The sequence below is a fragment of the Watersipora subatra genome, chromosome 8 (assembly GCF_963576615.1).
Source record: "Watersipora subatra chromosome 8, tzWatSuba1.1, whole genome shotgun sequence".
NCBI classification, from domain to species: Eukaryota; Metazoa; Bryozoa; class Gymnolaemata; order Cheilostomatida; family Watersiporidae; genus Watersipora; species Watersipora subatra.
Genome location: NC_088715.1, coordinates 39,655,250 through 39,678,897, shown reverse-complemented (window position 1 = coordinate 39,678,897; position 23,648 = coordinate 39,655,250). Strand labels below are relative to the sequence as shown.

The window sequence follows — 23,648 nt, the reverse complement described above, 5'->3', positions numbered from 1 at the left end:
AAATTATGCGATATATTATATACTAATAATATAATCTGTTTTAATAATGTACACATGTATAGCATATTGTATGTTCCGTTGATCGAAGGTCTAAGTTGCTATGCAAAATTTTATTTGTTGAACGTGTTGTGTTGGTAATTGTTAGAATTGGATTATCCTACCAATTATTCTACAACGATTAGGAATGGCTCAGTTTATCGAACATGGATGGGCTGCTTCAAGTAGTTATTCCTACTAGCCCTTCGATAAGGTCTGATCTTGTTTATTGATTGTTTTAATCAATTTATCTTGTTGATTAATGTAACTAAGATCTTACAGTTGGCTTTTCAAGAGGCTGCAATTTGAACTTGAAGTAAATGATATTCTCAAGGTAAAAGAGATGCGATCCTCCATAGCCGTCCACATGGTTGCCTCCTATAGGTCCACGTGCTTGTGGTGTGACTTTTCAATGTCAGGCTGGCACATGTAACTTAAGTTTCTGTAATACGAACGGGCATGAGGTAGACGCACACATATATAACCGTGCCCTTTCTTTTCAAGTTGGTTAAATAGGCGTCAGGCCTAACATGACCGACGAGCATAAAATTTAACCTCGTTTTGGAGAGTTGTTGCAAACCCTCAGGTTCTCTCCTATAACCTCACAGAAACTTTTCATCATCTAAAAATGATTCTCCTAGTTCAGGAGTTGACCTCCTCTGGTCTAACCCGTATCCATGTATGGGTCGTCCTCCACCTCTCCGCCATAACCTGTAGTGTCACTACTGTAGTGTACTACTTTTAGGAGCTTTTGTCATCATTTTTGAAACGCTAATATCGCTAGCCTTAGACTCAGCGCCTTCTAATATGGCATCAGACTCTCTTGGAAGTTTTCGGGCCATCAAAGTATCAGTTAAAGTTTTCCTATCTAATTTTGTCTGTTGTATTAACTGTCTACTTAGTGAACCGCTTCCCAAGCCATTGACAATTATTGCAAAAGCAAATTCTTTTCTTACATCATTATTACCTACAAAATTAACATTTCTACTGAGTTTTCAACTAGTAGTGAATATTCACATTTTTGTTCATCGGCTGTTTGCGTAACAGTAATGAACTTCATCCTTTTTACATACACGGTAGCCTCAGTACCATAAGTAGTAACTAAATGAGCCATAACTTCCTCATTAGTACAATTTTAATTTTGCATATGAAAACCAATAGAGCTTAGAGCATCTCTACCACCACTACCTACTGCATGTAATAACGTCTTAGATTGCCATCATAAAGCTTAAATCAAGCTAACTTTGCGTTATTTATTCTAATATTGCTAAATATTTTAATACAAGCTTTTGTTTAGCTATTTATTAAATAACTATAGCTAATGGTTATATAAACTAGGTCTGGAAGGCAACAGTGCAATACATACTATGAGAGTGAATAAACCACATCTTGTGTTATTATTCACACAGGAACATAACATAACGCAAGAAACTTTCCATTGCTGACCTCATCCTTAACCAATTTCATACCAACTAATTCTACCACAATTTGAAAACTAGCCATTTTTCCCTGAATCATTACTATCACCATTATCTAATTTTAACAAAGGGAACTCATTACAATTAAACGTCATAATTGATGTGTAACAAAACACAACACGAACACCACACAGGTTTTAGAAACACCGCTGCAATTAAATAGCACTATCACACTAAAATGCATTGGCAATCCTGCCGGCTGCGCCATATTAAATATTTATAAACTCATCACAGAACTCCAGAATAGAAGAGATGCTATGCTCCAATTGCTATGCACCATTTTTTATGCAAAATTCTCAATGTTCTAGTCGTGGCATAGGTGGGTTCAAGTCTGGAAGTTGATTTTAAGGATGATTTGCCTCAAATCCAGAGCCTGCAGATGTTGTGGTGTGGGAATGTTTTTCTATATAATCTGCTACAAGAGTTGCAATAGTAGTGTAAATTGCTATTCCTTTCATTTCTATCTGTACATAGTTGATATCAGATATAAAAAAGTTACTGCAACTCTACTGACATGCATGTTTGTTTGTTCCACAGGCTATATACATAGTTAAATCTCTGGAGATGACGTAATTCTGTTGCTATAGCTAGATGTGCGTTTTTAGCAATTGTAGCAAAATGATAGTGTTATAATGCAACTCTTTTCAATAGTCTCCAATTTCGACTAATAGTCTCTGAATTTGACAAATAGCTGGTCAGTTTTGACCTTAATCTTTTTTACTGAACCTCCATTTGCCCATGCAACAGCTCAGTTTTTGGACAAGGACTGCCTGTAATTTAATGCTCAGCTCAACACTAGCATTCTCATAAGTCAAAAAGGTTTTCTTTATCACTTGACCTCTATGATATGTTTAGCTTTGTGGAAAAGAATTACAAACCATCATGCTTGGAGGCTGTTGTATATGCCAACATCTATGTAGGATGACCAAGCTATAAAACTATATTAACAATCTTAATAATCTTAACCTTAATAATTAACAATCTTCCACCAAATATCCGTTCTCTTAGCAGAGAAAGGCATTTTAAACACTATTTGTCAGACTATTTATTCAATTTTAAAGGCTAACTGTTGCTTTTTTCCTTTTTTTTGTTTTACTATTGTTGTATGGCCTAATTTGAAAAACATTTTTATTTGTGAAATGAAATTATTGCCAATAAAGTACTATATATAAAACTAGATTAACAATATTTTTGTATTTGACATCTATCTTAATTAATAACCTTTAGACATGAGACCTATATTATGCCATGATTGGGGTAAAACAACATGTGTAAATATAGAAGCAGACAATCTATTCCAATTATAATGTAATTTAAATGCGACTATGTTTACACATGTACTACTGTATTCTCTCTAATTTCTAAGCAGCAAAAAGGTAACCAAATCTTGACCATAAATGTTAGATGTGGATGCTGTAGCAATAATGAGCCGGTGGTAATCTTTCTAGTTGCTTACACAGTAGCTCTTTCTAGTAGCTCACACAGTAGCTCTTTCTAGTCATCACAACTTTTCGAAGCTTCTCTCAACCACAGTTCTCTTCAAGCCCAATCAACCTTGCCCTGAACCACGTATCTAAATTTAACACTTCTATTGTGGCAGTAGTTGGTACTGATGATAAGCAACAAACTTCTGTTCATTTGATGTTGTAATCAACCACTATAGATATTGGTTGCTTTGAAATTTTACCGTGGCCCGTATGGCAGATTAGAAAGCTGCAGAGGTTCTACTGGCATTGGGAATGTGCCCTGGACAGTTTACTCTTTCCAACATATCTTTGAACTGTTTCGCCATACTTGGTCACCAAGTTGATTTTCTAGCACCCACCTTAAACTTTAAACTTCTTTGATGTCTTGCATGTATCTTCTCTTGCATGTATAATAGACAGCTGGCACTGTATGATAGGGTAATCTCTACCTTTATTAGTGTATATACAGGTTTACAGGAGCACGTCTATTCAGGTCCAGCGCCAGTATTCAAGAGCCGAGACTAACGGTATATCCGAGATTCCTCCGATATCTCTATGACGTAACATCCGCCACTCTACATCCTCCCTCTAAGCCATTTCTTCTCCCCCACAGGTGCCAACACACCTGCAACAAACATAACACAACCCAACAGCAGTATCTTATCTCAACATGTGCAACACACTATACTAACTAATGATTGTCAATAATTAACTACTGTCAAACGAGACTGGACTAACAATATACCATATAACGAACACAACAATAAACAAATGAAATGTAGATATACAATATACACGCTCCTTTTTTTTCTTATTGTTTCGTGTTCAGTTTGTGAACATTCGAACTACTATTTACACTATTTACCAGTTAGTTAGTGCCTACACACTATATTTACAACATGATATTGATGCCTACACATCAATTATACTGACATCCGACGACGTCGCACTTCCCTATGACTGCCCAGTGTTTCTATATTTATCTGGTTAACTCAACAAATTTCCATCTTCCAGTCATCTACAATTCGAGCACTTGGGTGTAAACCATCTGTTAGAAGATCATCTCTGAAGACATACCTTCCACGTCTCCTGGTGTAAACTTTCCTATGTAGATATGGGGTTACCATATCATTGTCCATATTGAAGTCTACAATGTCCTTGTTCTCTATTTCTGACATTCCTTTTATCTTTCTTGTTGAAGACTTGAATAATGACCTTAGTCTGGAAGTTAGGATCACTCCTCTATGTCTATTATAACGTTTAAAACACATAGGGTACACTGTACAAATCACAGGGTGTATCCTATACGCTGTCAAATATCGGATCCAGTCCTCAAATATTGTTGAGACATTTGATAGAGTCCTCCGACTCCGTAGACAACATTCTGAATATCCCTGTTTTTCCACCAGCTCCGAAAAACGTACAGGCCCAATATGTATATAGATTATTGAATTTTCATATTTTCCACTATTTTCAAATACATGTATAACTATATCATACCAATCTGATCCTGTTAGTGTAACTGTCACCCATTCAGGATCCAACAATCCTCGAACAATTGAATTACCGATTACATAAGTCTTCATCTAAAACATACATAGTATTAATAGAACTAATTATAAGTTAAGTTTTTTAACTGGTTTTGAAATTCTACCTGACCTAGTTTTCTTGACATTTGTTTCCGTAATCACAGGACTTCGACTTTCTGTGGGATGTTGAGCTTCCACAGCAGGCGCTCTCTTCTTATGAACTATGCTCCTGCTATGTGTTTCTTCTACATTGGGTTGTACTTCTGGCTGTACTGGTGGTATAACCTCTGGCTGTTGTCTTACTTCCGTTGAAATTTCTGGATTTTCTGATGGATTTTCCCATATTGCATTATCAGGATGGTCCGAACTTGTCTCTTTAGTTTGAGGCGTAGCACGTGCAACTTGAGACCTATTTCTTTTAATTAAATTATGTTGTTGGTTTGCCACCACCACTTCACGCCCTTGTGTAGCAATGACAGTAGCTGGCGCAGGTCTCTTCTGTGGCTCTCTAACTACAACTGCCTGTCCAACTGCTATAGGACTTCTTTCTCTAACTGCATGTCTGAGGTTATAGTTAAATGATTGTTTGATTCTCTGGTCTTTCTCAGAGGTCCTCAGCCTGCCAACATCAACTTGTTTTCCGGACATAATACCCATTGAATTCATGGGTCTATTAAATAGGAGTTGTGATGGAGAGTATCCGTTAGCAAGAGGCGTATCTCGATATGCACAGAGAGCAGCTTGAAGATTGAGATTTTTCCTCATCAAATTTTTCACCGTCTACACTGCTCTTTCTGCTTCCCCATTACTCTGTGGATATTTTGGTGAACTTGTGACATGGTCAATATCCCATTTTGTCACAAATTTCTTAAAGCAATCAGCTATAAACTGTGGCCCATTGCCGCTTACTATGGTGTTTGGAACACCAATCATACAGATTAATTTCTCTAATTCAGCAACTATTACTTTGGCCTCAGTTGAGTCCTTCAACTCATGTACTGATATGTACCTACTATAGTAATCTACAGTTACCAAATAGTTTTCTTCGTCTTTTTCAAAAAGATCTACAGCGATTCTCCACCACGGTTTCTCTGGAAGCGGGGTTGTTATAAGAGGCTCCTTTGGTTTCCTACGAAACTCCTCACATTTAATACATTCTTTTACTAAGTCTCTTATATCTCGAGACATACCTGGCCACCAGACAACTTCAGATGCTCTGCGTATGCACTTAGTTTCTCCTTGATGTCCTTCATGTATTTCTCTCAGAACTTTCTCTCTTTCCATCTCTGGAATAAAGACTCTGTTCATGTAAAATAAAATCTCGTCAATACATGTTAGGTATTCTCTGAATGTATAAAAGGATTTTACTTCTTCTGGCACATCTTTACTCGATGGCCAACCTCTTATAGTAAATTGTTTCAGCAGTGTTCCTATTTCATCCTCTAGCATGGCTGCTTTGATCCTGTTTAATCTTCCTGATGAAATTTCCAGAGAGTCCATCAACTCTAAGACTACACTGGAGTCCTTCAACTCCTCTATACTGGAGTCCTTTAACTCCTGTACCGGAAACCTAGACAGAGCATCTGCTAGTACCAGCTTACTTCCTGGAGTGTATATTATTTTATATGTATAGTTCATCATTTTCAGTCTGAACCGTTGCACTCTAATCGGAAGCTTAGCCAGTTTCTCTCCCAGAATTGCCAGTAAAGGTCTGTGATCCGTTTCAATTGTTATTTCTTTTCCAGCTACATAGTAGTGAAATTTATCACATGACCAACATATAGCAAGTGCTTCCTTTTCTATTTGCGCGTACCTCTTCTCAGCTGCTGTTAATGCCCTAGAAGCATACGCCACAGGTTTCCACTCTCCTTTTACTCTCTGTAATATGGCTGCTCCAATACCATACGCAGAGGCATCTGCGCTAATCATAGTCTCGGCACTCACACTATAAGGCGTCAGGACAGGAGTAGAGGCTAAAATATCTTTTAGCTCTGTAAATTGTTTTGCTTGTTCAAAACCCTATCTCCAGTCTGCATCCTTGCCAAGTAGCTGCCGCAAATGATTAGTCTTTGTAGCAAGAAGTGGTGAAAACTTTCCTAGGTAATTTACAATACCAAAAAAATGTCGTAGCTCTGTTCTGCTTGTCGATGTTGGAAAGCTAAGTATCGCTCTAGACTTTTCTGGATCTGCATGTATACCAGCTTCGTCAATCACATGACCTAAGAATGTCAATCTCTTATTATTGAATTCACATTTCGAGTCATTCAGCGTTACTCCTGCTATTTGAAGTTTCCTCAAAACTTCTCTCAATCTTTCGTCATGCTGATATTGATCTGATTCATGCACTAACATGTCATCCATTTGACAAACGATTCCTTCTACACCCTCTAATATCTTTTGCATTTCGCGCTGGAATATTTCGGGTGCGGAACTGATACCAAACGGTAGTCTTTTACATATGAATCTTCCAAAGGGAGTAATGAAAGATGTTAATCTTTGAGAATCATGATGTAGTTTCATCTGCCAGTATCCGCAATTTGCGTCTAATTTGCTGAATATTTTAGAGTTTCCCAATTCACTTAATGTTTCTTGGGCATTAGGCAACGGATGGAATTCACGTTTTACTGCTTTATTTAATCTTGTAAAGTCTATACATAAATGTAACTTTTCGCTTTTCTTCGGTACTACAATACAGGGAGCGCACCAATCTGTTAGTTCTTCTATCTTCTCAATGACTCCTAACATTTCCATCCTTTGTAATTCCTCAAGCAAAGGTTCTCTTCTCGCAGCAGCTACTCTTCGAGGTACACTCTGCGCAAAGGGTGTTACTGAGTCATCTAAGACAATTCTTGCTTCCGTTTCCATGGTTCCAAGGCCTTTAAACAAAGCTGGGAACTCCGATATCCAGTCAATTCCTATTTGTATATTGTCCATAAAAGTTAAAATCCCTAAATTTGCAATGGCTGGCTTGCCCAGCAATGGTGTCACTAATTTGTCAACAATATAAACATTTTTTCTTACAGAATTGTCTCCTGCCGAAATAACTGCTTCTGAGTATCCTAAAACTTTCAAGTTATAATTACCGGCACCTTTGAGTGTTTTATCTGTATTTCGTATTCCTGACACACAATGCTTTAGTGACGCCGGTATAGCTGTCACTGCAGCTCCTGTGTCAAGCTTAAATGTTACATGTGTTGAGTTTACTTTGGTGTTAACCAACCAAGCTTTAGGAGTTTCCGTTATTACATTATTTCCTATATACTCTATGTCTAGTCATTCTGACTCAGACCCCAAGTACAATCCCCCAAGCTCAACTTCATTTTCCTCCACAACTTCATCAGTAGCTCTAGTTTTTCCCAGTCTTCTTTTACAGACGGCTGACTTACTGTAATGGCCTTTCAGCTTACACCCAAAGCATGTTGCATTCTTTGCTGGACATCTTTCCTTGGTGTGTGTCTGCCTTCTGCTACAGTAAGGACACTTTTGTTTCTGTACAGAAGTTTCACTCTTGTATTGATTTGTGGTCCTTGGAAAACGAGATCTAATTTCATCTACATTATCACTGGCTGATGATGTACTCAATTGAAGCACTGAGGAGTGGTGGGTAACATGTTGTTTAGCATTCTAGATAGCTTTGGCTAATGTCAAATCCTCTATATCAATCAGATATTCCCGTAGCTTGTGGTCATTGACCCCTACTACAATCCTATCGCGTATGAGCTCATCTTTCATTGTTCCATAATCACAGTTGTCGGCTTGTGTCTGAACATCTGTGATAAACTGATGTATTGAAAGACTTCCTTGCTTCATGTCATTAAACTTGACTCGCTCATAGATTAAATTCTTTACTGGTTCAAAATGTGCATCAAAAAATTTAACTACATTATCTAATGTCTTTTTAGTTTCATTCTTTGACTCGTCGAATGTAAACTGGTCATATATTTTGACGCTATCTGATCCCATCAATACGAGTAGATTTGCCACTTTTTCTTCCTCAGAAATTTTAGAGCATTGTTTTGCAATTTTCACTATTGCAAACTGTGATTTGAAAGTTTTCCAGCTAGCTGACAGCCTGTTGCTATCTTTGAAATCCAATCGCTGCACAAATCTATCATCTTTTGCATCTGCCATGTTTTTATTTATTTAAATTAAATGTATAATAAATTCTGGTTTTTACTGGTTCCAACAAAACTCCGAAAACACACAAATGGCAGCAATATGGCTGCAATAAACTCACAGGCTCCAACAAGCCAAATTACAAATATAATATTACTATACAGCAATGTTAATAATATGATTCCAACAGATCACAGTACAGTTACAGTAATGGCACAAACGATTCCTTCTAACACCCTCTAATATCTTTTGCATTTCGCGCTGGAATATTTCGGGTGCGGAACTGATACCAAACGGTAGTCTTTTACATATGAATCTTCCAAAGGGAGTAATGAAAGATGTTAATCTTTGAGAATCATGATGTAGTTTCATCTGCCAGTATCCGCAATTTGCCTCTAATTTGCTGAATATTTTAGAATTTCCCAATTCACTAAATATTTCTTGGGCATTAGGCAACGGATGGAATTCACGTTTTACTGCTTTATTTAATCTTGTAAAGTCTATACATAAACGTAACTTTCCACTTTTCTTCGGTACCACAATACAGGGTACAATACAATCAGCCAGCGCCGTAGTTACTTACCATAGTTACTTACCTACTTAGTTCATACCATTATTAAAATAGACTGCACCTGCTGGCAGACCGAATGTATAATAGACAGCTGGCACTACCATTGAGTCATACATATGCAGTCCTTCACTGACAGTGGTAATACTCATCTCAGTACAGTAAGTAAAGTATGGCTGTATTAGCCTCACACCGAAAGGCAGACCATCAATTATTACCATAACTAATTATTACAATAATCAGCCAGCACCGTAGTTACTTACCATAGTTACTTACCTACTTAGTTCTTACCATTATTAAAATAGTCTGCACCTGCTGGCAGACCGAATCTCGTCTATGAGCCCGCTCCAACTGTGTAAGGACTGAATCAATTAGAAAAATTGTTAAAAATTTTGACTCAATATATTCCATATCATTACTTGTCACCTCACTAGCTGACTATTTTGCAAAAGCATCTGCGATGCCGTTTTAAGAGCTTGGAACATATTTCATTTACAATTCAAGCCTCATCAGTCTCTGCCTGCACAAGATTCTGTCGATCAATCAAGATTCTGTCGAGCACTTAATTAAGATCGTTCAGTCAGCTGAGTTACCAATAGCTTGTGATCAGCCTCAATCACGAACTGAGCACCACTAATGAAAAGCTTGAACCTTTTTCTAGCCCAAGCAGCTTTGAATGCCTCTTTCTCATTCATTGCATCTTATTGTCTAAAACGTCTATGCAGCAACAATGTCTATGCAGCATACATAAGAGGTGTTCAAGTGCCATCCTCGCCTGTCTAAAAAAAGTGTTGCTCCAAAGCCAATGTAGCTGACATCGTTGGTGGCAATAGTAGATTTACTAGCTTCGTGATAAGCCATTGTCTCAGGTGAAATAAATCTTTTTTTTTAGAAGAGCTTATTTATGAAGTGCATCCCATATTTATTCATGTCTTTTTGAGTAGGGTCAAGTGGGGTAAGTACACCATCAAAAAAGGGTAATTCAGTTTCGCAGTTTTACTGCTTTGCTTTAACTGAACATTTGAGTCTAATATTGGTCATTGTGAAACTCCAGAATGTTCTGAGCAAGAATATTAGCACTAGAAGACTGTTAATTAAATATCATTGCTTTATATGAAGCGCTAAAAAATGTATGTCTAGGTGGTGCAGTTACCCCATATACAGGGGTAAGTGCACCACCTAGCCTTCTTTGCCATTGTTATGCATTGGTTGATAAGCAGAGGCAAATGCACCAAATTGCTGATATTGAAATTATATAAAATTCAATGGAAATGGAAAAAAAAAGTTTTTTTGAGTTTGTACCGCACCACTGAAATATTGATCGTATTGAACATTAAAATTTTAAAAATTAGCAATTCTATACCATTGCAATTCAAGTGACCAGTTTCAATCAAGTGAACCACAAATTTGACATAGACTAATGCAAAAGTATAACAAGAAAGACTATAGAGATTGGGAGAACTTGAAATGAGATTGAACTGTCTCTTTTGATGGGGAACTACATGTGTGCTGGGTGGTGCACTTGCCCTGCCCCTGTTATATGTTAAGGTGCACATAGGTTAATGCTAATGTGCACTACATAGGTGCACTTGCCCCTGTCTCTAAAATTATCAGGGGCAAGTGCACCACCCCAGTTAAAATAAGACAAAATTATTTGTGTGGATTAAAACAATAAAAAAGTATTCTATGGATATACACCAGTTACACTCAATAGTTAGCCAAAACAAATATCCACTAAAATGAAAGTTATAAAATTATCAGTACACATCTCTGAATTTAAAGCCAACTACTTAAATAGTGCATTTACGTTTTTGTTGCTCACTTCACAAAAAATTTGAAATCAAGCATGCAGGGACTATAGCTTCCTGTGGTGGATCATGGGTAATAGTCCTGCAACTCAGAGACAGCTATGCAGTGATTGGCTGATAAAATATCAACAGCTGGTGCACTTGCCCCAATGGTGCACTTACCCCACTTGACTATAGCTCATTTAAAGGAGCATTTATAGATGCCATATTTGGAAGCAAAATTACCAACTGTTTGACCATAGCATTTGATCGGTAGGGCTCAGTTCGATTTTCTAGCTCCGAAAAGTTCTGATAGCTGCTGTCTTTTCAGAGTCTGCCTGTATGCCTTATTTATTAATTACAAGAGAGGCTTAAGTTTAGTTTTTAGAACTGAAACCTTTTTTTATTCAAAGGTTTGCAGAACCATTGGTACTAGGATTTGGTCTCGTCCCTCTCTTGGCAGAGAATGCGACAGATCATCCATATGACATGTTACCACTTTTAGCTGTTCATAAGTATCCGTATAGATGTACACTGTCATTCTCGTCGCTAAAGCATGAATGCAGAGTGCACAGTCTATTGATATGAAAATTTGACTAGTTCTTATGTTTCATCAACAGATAATCACCACTAAACGCTTACCAACATTTTGCATCCTAAAACTGGTTGGCTCAATAATATTTAGCTTTGATTTTACCTCTTTTATTCTCACCCTGGTTATGCTTTGTCATTCAGTTTTCATTAATCTTTTGTGGATTTCAGTGTTGTATATACAATCTACTGTACAAGTATGCACGATGTGTAAGGAAAGACATATACATGTGCTGGTTGGTTTTGCACACATTGCTTTGCTCGACTCTACTCCCACACAGACTCATTTTCTCCATAACTGTCATAACTTTTGAATGAAATGGTCTATAGAAAATTTTGATACCAAAACAATCAGCATAAAACTACATCACTTGATGCCATAAACACTGTTGCAAATATGTTACAGAATGAGCTCAAAAATTTTTTGGCTATTTTTATTATGTCTGCAAGCATGTCCAAGTCTGACAAATCATCAACATTATTACAGCTTATGGCATTATTATTATTATTACTGCTAAAATAAAAATAATCTCTGTCAGTAGTATTATAGTAACTCAATAAAAAATCACCCAAAGTTCATTGATTGCAGATTATTCAAACCTCTGTAGCTGCGTTGTCTCTCACATTATTGGTCATTGCTGAGAAGAAATATTGGTAAGAAATAGAGCTTTTACAAAGCAAAGCTTTTTTCAAGATGGGTTGTAAACATATTTGCTACTAGCTCAATGCACGCAGATAATTGTCTTCTTTCATTTAAGGGCAAATTCGGAGAAGCTATTCCTGCTTCTCTTTACCTGTTTATTTTTGCCTGTCACACTAGGGCTCACCTCTTGTACACTTACTACATCCTACAGTTTTTCCTTGATCAATGACATCTTACGGTTAGTCTTCATTAGCCGCATTTGTCATGTTATTGCTCCTGCCGCGTCCATGTTTGGTCATGTATCCTGGTGGTTTAACACACTTTGCTCTATTCAGCTTTTTCCTTACACTGACTTGCAATATGACGCACAGGTTGCTGCTAGATAGTTACCAAGCGGTCCTACAAGCTGATTGTGAAATAATAAAGCTAGTAAAAAATGTACAAACAAACACTCTGAGATATGCACAGAAAAAGTTATTTTTCCAGCATTACTTAGATGTAGATGTATAATAATTGCGAGAATTTAGAAAGCAGTTCAAGTGATATGAAGTATTTATATTATAGATTTTTCAAAAATTACGTTTTCTATTTTTGAGCATTTCTATCTTACCGGTGGATCTAAAACCTAACGCCCATGAAGTAGACTGGTTTACTGTGCCCAGCATTAGCACTCATGCAAGAGATTACAGCTGAACGTTACTCACTTTAAAACCTTTGATTGAACACCATCCTCTATTAAAATTCCACCTCCATTTGATTGCCACTTTAACTATTTATGATCTTTATGAACCCATAATATTAAGTGATTTTCTTTTTTTGTCATTAAAACTTTGAAAGCAACACCATAGAATAATCATGAATGGTCTCAGGCAAATAGTAGTTCCCTGTTTAACGCGGTCTTAATGCTTCAATGTACATATATAAAAAATGGTTTGCAATTTTTGAGCCGAGGGCTATGTTTAGGGAGCAAAACTTTTACGCGTTGCATTTGTGCTAAATGCACAAGTATTGCTTTGTCACAAAAACTGTTTGGACGCTAATATCGACTACTTCAGCAGTGCAGAAAAAGAGTTGAGGTCTGAAAACATATTGGAAAGTATTGGACAACCACAAAAAGCTCGTTCCATCGAAAGCAACAATCAGAATGCAGCTATCTGAGCAAACGATGCAAATATGTTTGTTTTAAAAACGTTAATTTTTGTTTTTGCATGTCATATAAGTGTCACTTGTTTATGAATATATATTTGTAGAATTCGGTAGATTATCATTATATAATTTATAAATTTGCAGATTTATATCATATTATTTGAGAGCATCATTGCGGTTATCTGATCTTACAATTGATCAACGCTTGTAACTCCTCTTCTATTGCACAGCCTTTATTTGAAAAACTAGTTTTGGCTGTAAACTGTAGCAAACATATCAGTGAGTGCAATGAGCTTTTATGCAACATTGTTAAATAGAAATATAAAATAGAACTATGTCTTCAAATTTAGAATGAATTAAAAATTAAAAGTGCCAATAAATTGCAAAGAAGGACACAGGCTATAATATCAACGCAGGTCAATTGCAAGCAATAGATATCAGCTGGTAGAGATATTTCTCAGTTTTACAATGCATATTTATTAAAAGATATTTGACAAGTTGGAGAGAAGTTAGCAGATTTATTGCATCCAAAAAGTTTAATATTGCTCCTCCGGAAATAAAGGCAAAATATCGGCGACATTCGCTTCGCCCGTAATAGGGCCAACTTTATCTTCCCCAAAATTCTGACAAGCCATTTGAAAAATACACCGCAAGCCTCTATTTGAACATTAACTGCCACTATAGACGAAGGGTTAAAAAATAGAGCTCCATGGCATTCAAATAGAGGCTTTACAGTAATTGGTTCAGTGAAATGTTATTTAACAGTTTAGCTTAAGGATCTTTGAGAAAAAAATTTGGCAAATCATCAAAGTAATGAATTTCTAGGACTTTTCGGGTAATTTTTTTCTATTTTGCTGTTGAAATCTTCCACTGGAAGCCTATCCATGCACCTGAATCTTTTCTTTATGAAAGCAAATGGACCTTTTGCAAAGCTCGTTTCGTAAATTTTCATAAATATTCTTAAACAGTTTGCAAAGTTTATTGTGACTGCTTTCAAAAGGTATGTTTCATAAAATATATTATGTAATTGTTGCTTTGACTGTAATCGCTTCTTGATCAACACTTTTCAAAAGATTTGGTTCATCATACAAACCGTTGTCAGTGACACGCATTAAGCTCAACGGACTACAACTTTATTATTGTCAAATTAAAGAAAAAGTATTAAAAAGAAGTCGATTTCTGGCAGGTCTAGAACTTTTATAAACATGCTAATTTTAGTTCTCTCTTTATTTGTGTTTGCAGTTTGCTGAATAGCAATAAAAAATTTGTCATATTTTATACTACTTCTCAGTATAAAGTTATTAAGGTTTAATATTCAGAATACATACGATACATATCTTGGCAGCAAATTTTTAGACCACACTATGCAATGTATGATTAGATCACAATACGCAATGTAACATTAGTCCACAATATACAATGTAACATTAGTCCACAATACGCAATGTAACATTAGACAACGATGTACATTGTAACATTAGTCCACAATAGGCAATGTAACATTAGACCACAATATGCAATGTAACATTAGACCACAATACGCAATGTAACATTAGACCACAATGTACAATGTGACATTAGTCCACAATATACAATGTAGCATTAGTCCACAGTATGCAATGTAACATTAGTCCACAATACGCAATGTAACATTAGACTACAATATACAATGTAACATTAGATCACTGTATGTAATGTAACATTAGTCCACAATATGCAATTTAACATTAGACCACAATATGCAATGTAACATTAGACCACAATATGCAATGTAACATTAGACCACAATATACAATGTAACATTAGACCACAATATACAATGTAACATTAGATCACAATATGCAATTTAACATTAGATCACAATATGCAATGTAACATTAGATCACAATATGCAATGTAACAATAGATCACTGTATGCAGTGTAACATTAGGCCACAATGTAACATTAATCCACAATGTGCAATGTAACATTAGACCAAAATATACAATGTAACATTAGACTACAATATGCAATGTAACATTAGACCACAATATACAATGTAACATTAGACCACAATATACAATGTAACATTAGATCACAATATGCAATTTAACATTAGATCACAATATGCAATGTAACATTAGATCACAATATGCAATGTAACAATAGATCACTGTATGCAGTGTAACATTAGGCCACAATGTAACATTAATCCACAATGTGCAATGTAACATTAGACCAAAATATACAATGTAACATTAGACTACAATATGCAATGTAACATTAGATCACTGTATGCAATGTAACATTAGTCCACAATATGCAATTTAACATTAGACCACAATATGCAATGTAAAATTAGACCCCAATATACAATGTAACATTAGACCACAATATGCAATGTAGCATTAGACCACAATATACAATGTAACATTAGGTCACAATATGCAATTTAACATTAGATCGCAATATGCAATGTAACATTAGTCCACAATATACAATGTACCATTAGACTACAATACGCAATGTATTATTAGACCACAATATACAGTGTACCATTACCCTACAATATGCAATGTAACATTAGACCACAATTTAGTCATCAAAGTACATCCTCCATTAGTCAGTTTTCTGTCAAAAAAGTACATAATTCTTGTTCTGACAGCTGGGATTACAGCCTTTTAAATTTAGTTTGTGGATGATCGTGCAGTGTTATTACTGGTCTAGCAAATTCTTTTGTTAAGGTTTTAGATACCATATTTAGTTAAAATGTGCTAGATTCAGCCTTGTTTGTTTCTCAGCAAGATGGACAGGAGAATTTTACTAAGTTTATTCAGATTGTGCTATTATGTGAATGTAAGTCTTGAAAAATAAACGGTTCAACATGTCTATATCAGTTTTGAGTTCATTTTATTTCTGTAGCTCATCAAAAACACACCTGACAACGTAGGCCTATATTCTTTTTAAAAAGGTATAGGCTTCCTAATAATGTATATCTTCCCTAATATGGTAGGCCTATATCCTTTTTAATAAGGTGTATGATTTTTAATAAGGTGTATGCTTCCTTATAAGGTATATTCTCCCTAATAAGATATATCCTTTCTAATAAGGTATATGATTTTTAATAAGGTATATGCTTCGTAATAAGGTATGTCTTGCTTAGTAATGTATATCCTTGCTAATAAGGTATATCTTTCCTAATAAGGTATATCGTTTCTAATAACATATATCCTTTCTAATAAAGTATATTTTTCCCAATTAGGTATATTGTTCCTATTAAGGTAAATTCTTCTTAATAAGGTACATGTATATCCTTTAATGTCATACCTATTCCTTAGTTCAATAGCTCTACTATTAAAATATTGTATATTTGACTTTTTTAGGGTTTTTTACCTTTTACTCTTTATTTGATTTATTATGTATTTTAGGTTGTACACTTTCAAAAGGGTTTAGCCTGCATTATACAGCAAGCATGGTTGTTTCTTGCATTTAGTTTCTTGTTGGTTCTGCCATGTTGAATTTTAGGACCTGGCCGTTATGCTTTTTTGAAGGTAATAATGGCCCAATTATGGAAAACCAACTGATTGAGAGTTGAAATAACCTTTTTGTTGTGGCTCAATACAATAAAGGAATTTTGGCGATTTCAACTGTTCAACAAGGCCTATGCCTCTCCTTCATTTTCGGTATTAATAGTTTTTCAATGCATGAATTTCAATTTAATGAAAGTTTTAAAATCTGTTATCATATAGGTACGTTGCTGGCAGATGTCAAAGGAAAGTGTTGAGGTCAAGGAGCCTAGCTTTCAGGTTGATAGATTATACACTCGAGTGACTCAACTAGATGATGGCCGAAGTATTTCCATCTACCAATCCGAAGTCGGGGATGTTGGATGCGTAGTTTGGGATGCGGCAATAGTCTTGGCCAAGTTCTATGAGCATATAATATCTTATGGCTCGAGACAGGCTAAGACTTCTGACCAGTCCGTGAACTCCGCCGATGTGAAGGCCATACAAGCTGTTGAATTGTTATATGAGAAAATACAGAGTAATCGTGCAATCCAGGCCATTGAGTTGGGATCAGGCACTGGATATGTTGGTATTATTGCAGCTGCTCTTGGGTAGGTTCTATTACTCTCTTGTGTTTACCAGTTCACAAACCAGCCTTTCCCAGTACTCATCAGTAGCCCTAGTTCACAGACCAGCCTTTCCCAGTACTCATCAGTAGCCCTAGTTCACAGACCAGCCTTTCCCAGTACTCATGAGTAGCCCTAGTTCACAGACCAGCCTTTCCCAGTACTCATCAATAGCCCTAGTTCATGCCTGTCAGTGTAAGATTAGCAAAAATGCTCCCGAGTTAATCTGTGAGATTCCTGCTATTCTTCATTTCATAGTGACGGAGATTCTTAAGTGTGACCCTTGTTTATGACAAAACTTGTTATAGTTATATAATAATTAACAAGTTAAATAACTATAGGTATATAATAATTATAACAAGATCAATTTATGCGGCAGTAACCGGAAGTGTTATGGTGAAATATTTTATAATATGGGGTCTAATACTACTTGGTGAGGTTCTAATGCAATTCTCTCTTCAAAGCTAGTCTTCCTGTCTCTTACTTTGTTTATGCCGGTAAGTGAAAAAACCTACAAGCTCACAGACAACTCTATTTAGCACTTTGAAGGTGGTGATTGCTTTGTTACTGGCTTTCATGTAATCATGTTACTGACTATACTGTTGTTAGTAAGGATATTCATCATGTGACTGACTATACTGTTGTTAGTAAGGATATTCATCACGTTACTGACTATACTGTTGTTAGTAAGGATATTCATCATGTGACTGACTATACCATTGTTAGTGAGGATATTAATCATGTGACTGACTATTCTGTTGTTAGTAAGGATATTCATCATGTGACTGACTATACTGTTGTTAGTAAGGATATTAATCATGTGACTGACTATACTGTTGTTAGTAAGGATATTAATCATGTCACTGACTATACTGTTGTTAGTGAGGATATTAATCATGTGACTGACTATACTGTTGTTAGTGAGAATATTAATCATGTGACTGACTATACTGTTGTTAGTAAGGATATTAATCATGTGACTGATTATACTGTTGTTAGTAAGGATATTCATCACGTTACTGACTATACTGTTGTTAGCAAGGATATTCATCACGTTACTGACTATACTGTTGTTAGTAAGGATATTAATCATGTGACCGACTATACTGTTGTTAGTAAGGATATTCATCATGTGACTGACTATCCTGTTGTTAGTAAGGATATTCATCATGTGACTGACTATACTGTTGTTAGTAAGGATATTAATCATGTGACCGACTATACTGTTGTTAGTAAGGATATTCATCATGTGACTGACTATCCTGTTGTTAGTAAGGATATTCATCATGTGACTGACTATACTGTTGTTAGTAAGGATATTCATCATGTGACTGACTATACTGTTGTTAGTAAGGATATTAATCATGTGACTGACTATACTGTTGTTAGTAAGGATATTCATCATGTTACTGACTATACTGTTGTTAGTAAGGATATTAATCATGTCACTGACTATACTGTTGTTAGTGAGGATATTAATCATGTTACTGACTATACTGTTGTTAGTGAGGATATTAATCATGTGACTGACTTTACTGTTGTTAGTAAGGATATTCATCATATGACTGACTTTACTGCATGTATTAATCATATTGGTCATGTGACTTGGTTAATAATAATAATCATAATCAGTCATAAGGAAACGATTCCTATTGGCTAATTTGTTCCATTAGCGTATATGTTCACTGCTATTTGTAGAGCCCAAGTAACTGTAACTGACCTCCCAGAATTTGTGGAACTTATGAAACACAATGTGAGAAAGAACAATGCATTGATTTTGGAAAGAAATGGTAGATGTGATGTCTCTGCTCTGGTTTGGGGTACACAGGCTAAGATGAAAACAGATCTTATTTTACTTTCTGACTGCATATATTATGAACAGGTACTTGGTGGGATAACGTTCACTTGTCTATTTAAAAAGTTTCACCAAAGGGTTTTGTTACAAATCATTTCACTGTGTTGTTGCTAAGATATTGACTACAAATTGAATAAGTTAGCCAGTTTTGCAATTTTTGCATGTAGTATATTCGTTGTCTGTTCGCAAAAACATTGCTTTGAAAGAAATATTTCTTCAAGCAATCGCGGAAGAATAAGCTCCATTCATATTGATGTAGCTATTATTGTAATAGGCACTGACTCCACTCGTAAATTCTATGGTCGACCTATCCAAGCCTGATACTATTATATTATGCTGTCATGAAGAGAGGACAACTGACAATAAGCCTGCTCTACAAAAACAGTTTTTTAAAGTGAGTTTATAGAAGGTAATGGCCTCTGCTCTGTACCTTTTATATAACTTTATCATGCACTATACACGCATGTACATGTATATTATTGATTTCCATCATTCGGTGATATCTGTCCGATTATTATTGTAGGAGGTTGCAGAGCATTTCAGCATAGTTTCTGTGCCAGTCCATTTGCAGCACCCCACATTTAGCAGCGAGGACATTCATATAAATATTCTGCTACCTAAACTTGAAGAAGTCGGGCATCCGTGAACTATAACTTTCAATTGTACTGAAGTTTCCCATCTTTGCTATCCATTAGTAAATACAGATTTGTCGCTAGATATGACTTCACAAAGAAGTGTCAGAGTTCTTTACACTCTAATCTGCGACAAAAATCATGCCTTATTATTATGCTTGGTTAAGTCAGTGTGGCACGTCTTGTGGCTTTTTAAAAGCCATCCTCATTGCATGACTTTTCAAAGGTTTGGGTAGTTTTAATCCAACCAACACCTCCTATGTTATTCTTAAGATCTGTCAGGTTATTGTCAAGTGGTGTTAGTTACGATATTTATCATGTGACTGACTGTAATATTGTTAGTGAGGACCTTTTTCTAGACCCATCTGACCATATAATGTATGTTCCCTACTAGTAGTGCTCTCAACTCTGTTAGATGCATCTGACCATATATGTTCCCTACAAGTAGTGTGCTCTTAACTCTGTTAGATGCATCTGACCATATATGTTCCCTACTATTAGTGTGCTCTTAACTCTGTTAGATGCATGTGATCATATATGTTCCCTACTAGTAGTGTGCTCTTAACTCTGTTAGATGCATGTGATTATATATGTTCCCTACTAGTAGTGTGCTCTCAACTCTGCTAGATGCATCTGATCATACATGTTCCCTACTAGTAGTGTGCTCTCAACTCTGTTAAATGCATCTGATCATACATGTTCCCTACTAGTGGAGTGCTTTCAACTCTGCTAGACGCATCTGATCATACACGTTCCCTACTAGTAGTGCGCTCTCATCTCTGCTAGACGCATCTGATCATACATGTTCCCTACTGGTAGTGTGCTCTCAACTCTGCTAGATGCATCTGATCATACATGTTCCCTACTAGTAGTGTGTTCTCAACTCTGCTAGATGCATCTGATCATACACGTTCCCTACTAGTAGTGCGCTCTCATCTCTGCTAGACGCATCTGATCATACATGTTCCCTACTGGTAGTGTGCTCTCAACTCTGCTAGATGCATCTGATCATACATGTTCCCTACTAGTAGTGTGTTCTCAACTCTGCTAGATGCATCTGATCATACACGTTCCCTACTAGTAGTGCGCTCTCAACTCTGCTAGACGCATCTGATCATACATGTTCCCTACTGGTAGTGTGCTCTCAACTCTGCTAGATGCATCTGATCATACATGTTCCCTACTAGTAGAGTGCTCTCAACTCTGCTAGATGCATTTGGCCATACATGTTCCCTACTAGTAGTGTGTTCTCAACTCTGTTAGAGGCATCTGATCATATATGTTCCCTACTAGTAATGTGCTCTTAACTCTGTTAGATGCATGTGATTATATATGTTCCCTACTAGTAGTGTGCTCTCAACTCTGCTAGATGCATCTGATCATACACGTTCCCTACTAGTAGAGTGCTCTCAACTCTGCTAGATGCATTTGGCCATACATGTTCCCTACTAGTAGTGTGTTCTCAACTCTGTTAGAGGCATCTGATCATATATGTTCCCTACTAGTAATGTGCTCTCAACTCTGTTAGATGCATCTGATCATATATGTTCCCTACTAGTAATGTGCTCTCAACTCTGCTAGAGGCATCTGATCATACATGTTCCCTACTAGTAGTGTTCTCTAAACTCTGTTAGATGCATCTGATCATACATGTTCCCTACTAGTAGTGTGCTCCCAACTCTGCTAGATGCATCTGATCATATATGTTCCCTACTAGTAGAGTGCTCTCAACTCTGCTAGATGCATCTGGCCATACATGTTCCCTACTAGTAGTGTTCTCTAAACTGTGTTAGATGCATCTGATCATACATGTTCCCTACTAGTAGAGTGCTCTCATCTCTTCTAGATGCATCTGGCCATACATGTACCCTACTAGTAGTGTGTTCTCAACTCTGCTAGATGCATCTGATCATACACGTTCCCTACTAGTAGTGCGCTCTCATCTCTGCTAGATGCATCTGATCATACACGTTCCCTACTAGTAGTGCGCTCTCAACTCTGCTAGACGCATCTGATCATACATGTTCCCTACTGGTAGTGTGCTCTCAACTCTGCTGGATGCATCTGATCATACATGTTCCCTACTAGTAGTGTGCCCTCAACTTTTCTAAATGCATCTGACCATACATGTTCCCCACTATACATTTATGCTTAAGTGTGGTCAACAATTTGCAGATGTGGAAACTCACTCCGGAACACAAATAATGCGACCTTTCTTTTGTTAATAGTTTTTATCTTAAAATGTTGTATAAAATTTAGTATAAAATAAAAAATCAAGCAATAGACCGATGTTATTGGATTGCGTTAAATAAACCCTTCCGAAAGATAATATTGGATATTACGTGTTGTTTAAGCATTGTTGATATTTTCCTGACGTCAATTGGTTCAATATTGAAAGAAATAGATTAAAGCTATGTTTTCTTCTCCTATCATCTAACAAGATGGATTATGGCGAAGCATTCAATTGTCAGCAGCAGCTAGGCACTCGATTGCAGTGCTCAGCCGTAACAGTTCGGCCATGTGCATTCCTTCACCTATTAGCCTGCTATAGTAATCATGCGGAGATGCATAGTGCAGCCGTATTAGGTCGCATAGCCCATCACCATTCATCTCTCTCCAGCTACAAAATCATCCAGAGGCACTATAAATAATCGAACAAACCGGTTGGAAACTGCAAAGTTTGAAATATTTCAAAGCATTACCTGGCCGCATAATGTACCAATCCATTATTCACCATCCACTTTGTGACATCATCACAACTCCAAGACTGGCAGCGCTGCGTAGCTTTGCTAATGAGTTCCAACTTGCAATCTTTTTTGAGCACGTTTCTCACTTTTGGTCGAGTCACTTCACCGATATCCATTACGGCGCAGTTAGAAAGGTTGCAAACCGAAGAGAATGAATGACAAAATACTCTCTGACAACCACCCCGTTGGAGATGCAGATATTTATATGGTGGGATTTTTGAAAGCAGGGATTTATGAGCTAGGCTTTTAAAAAGCTGGAATTTATACGGTTTGCTTTTAGAAAGCCTTGAATTATACCGTGCTCTTTCGGAAAGCCGAGATTTAAGCAGTGAGCTTTTATTAAGCATAGATACTCTTGGGCTAGCTCTTCCATTGATGTAGGTTTCTAACTGTGAAACAAGCAACCTTCAGCAATCTAAAATAGACATTCGCAAGAATTCTATACTTCAACCTTTTTGTAACATATTTCAGTTTTACAAAAGTCTTGCTTATAGATTTGCGCTTTTCTTGTCTTCAATGTGAATTACCCGTTGATCGCTAAGCTGTTGATTGGTTAACCCTGTTGAATAAAAACAGTCTCAGCAAATAAGAATAGTGTTGGCATATACTCTCAGGTGATGCCATCCAGAGAGGATAGATATGAAGCCTGCCATTGCTTGATTGCAGCAGTACAATTGTAATGTTTGTACTGCCGAGCATCCAACATTTGACAAAGTCTATTCCACCTTCTCTAGAGCAAACCAACATTTCACTTGATCACGTCTGCCAAGTTGTGTGAATCATAAAGCGTCATCCATTCACTCTGAAGGTCCTTTAGGAAATGTTCAGGTGAAATAATCAGTTAGCACTGTTTTGTGAAGCAGTCATTGTTGTAGACTACTACCCTGGCAATCTTGTGTGCCATGAGTGATAGGCACGTGCGCCAATAAAACACAGAGAAGT

General features: G+C 36.5%; 1 protein-coding gene across 1 annotated transcript in view; it reads left to right on the top strand.

Annotated features, from left to right (window-relative positions):
* The window catches only part of LOC137401531 (protein N-lysine methyltransferase METTL21D-like), a 36,106-nt gene extending 13,944 nt beyond the window's left edge, over nucleotides 1-22,162 (top strand). Inside the window, exons 2-5 of the mRNA XM_068087931.1 lie at nucleotides 17,090-17,457; nucleotides 19,171-19,354; nucleotides 19,602-19,721; nucleotides 19,851-22,162. Of these exons, the coding sequence (XP_067944032.1) occupies nucleotides 17,105-17,457; nucleotides 19,171-19,354; nucleotides 19,602-19,721; nucleotides 19,851-19,973 (780 nt within the window). The 5' untranslated portion in view covers nucleotides 17,090-17,104 and the 3' untranslated portion in view covers nucleotides 19,974-22,162. The remainder of the gene's footprint in view (nucleotides 1-17,089; nucleotides 17,458-19,170; nucleotides 19,355-19,601; nucleotides 19,722-19,850) is intronic.
* The last annotated feature ends 1,486 nt before the right edge of the window (nucleotides 22,163-23,648 follow it).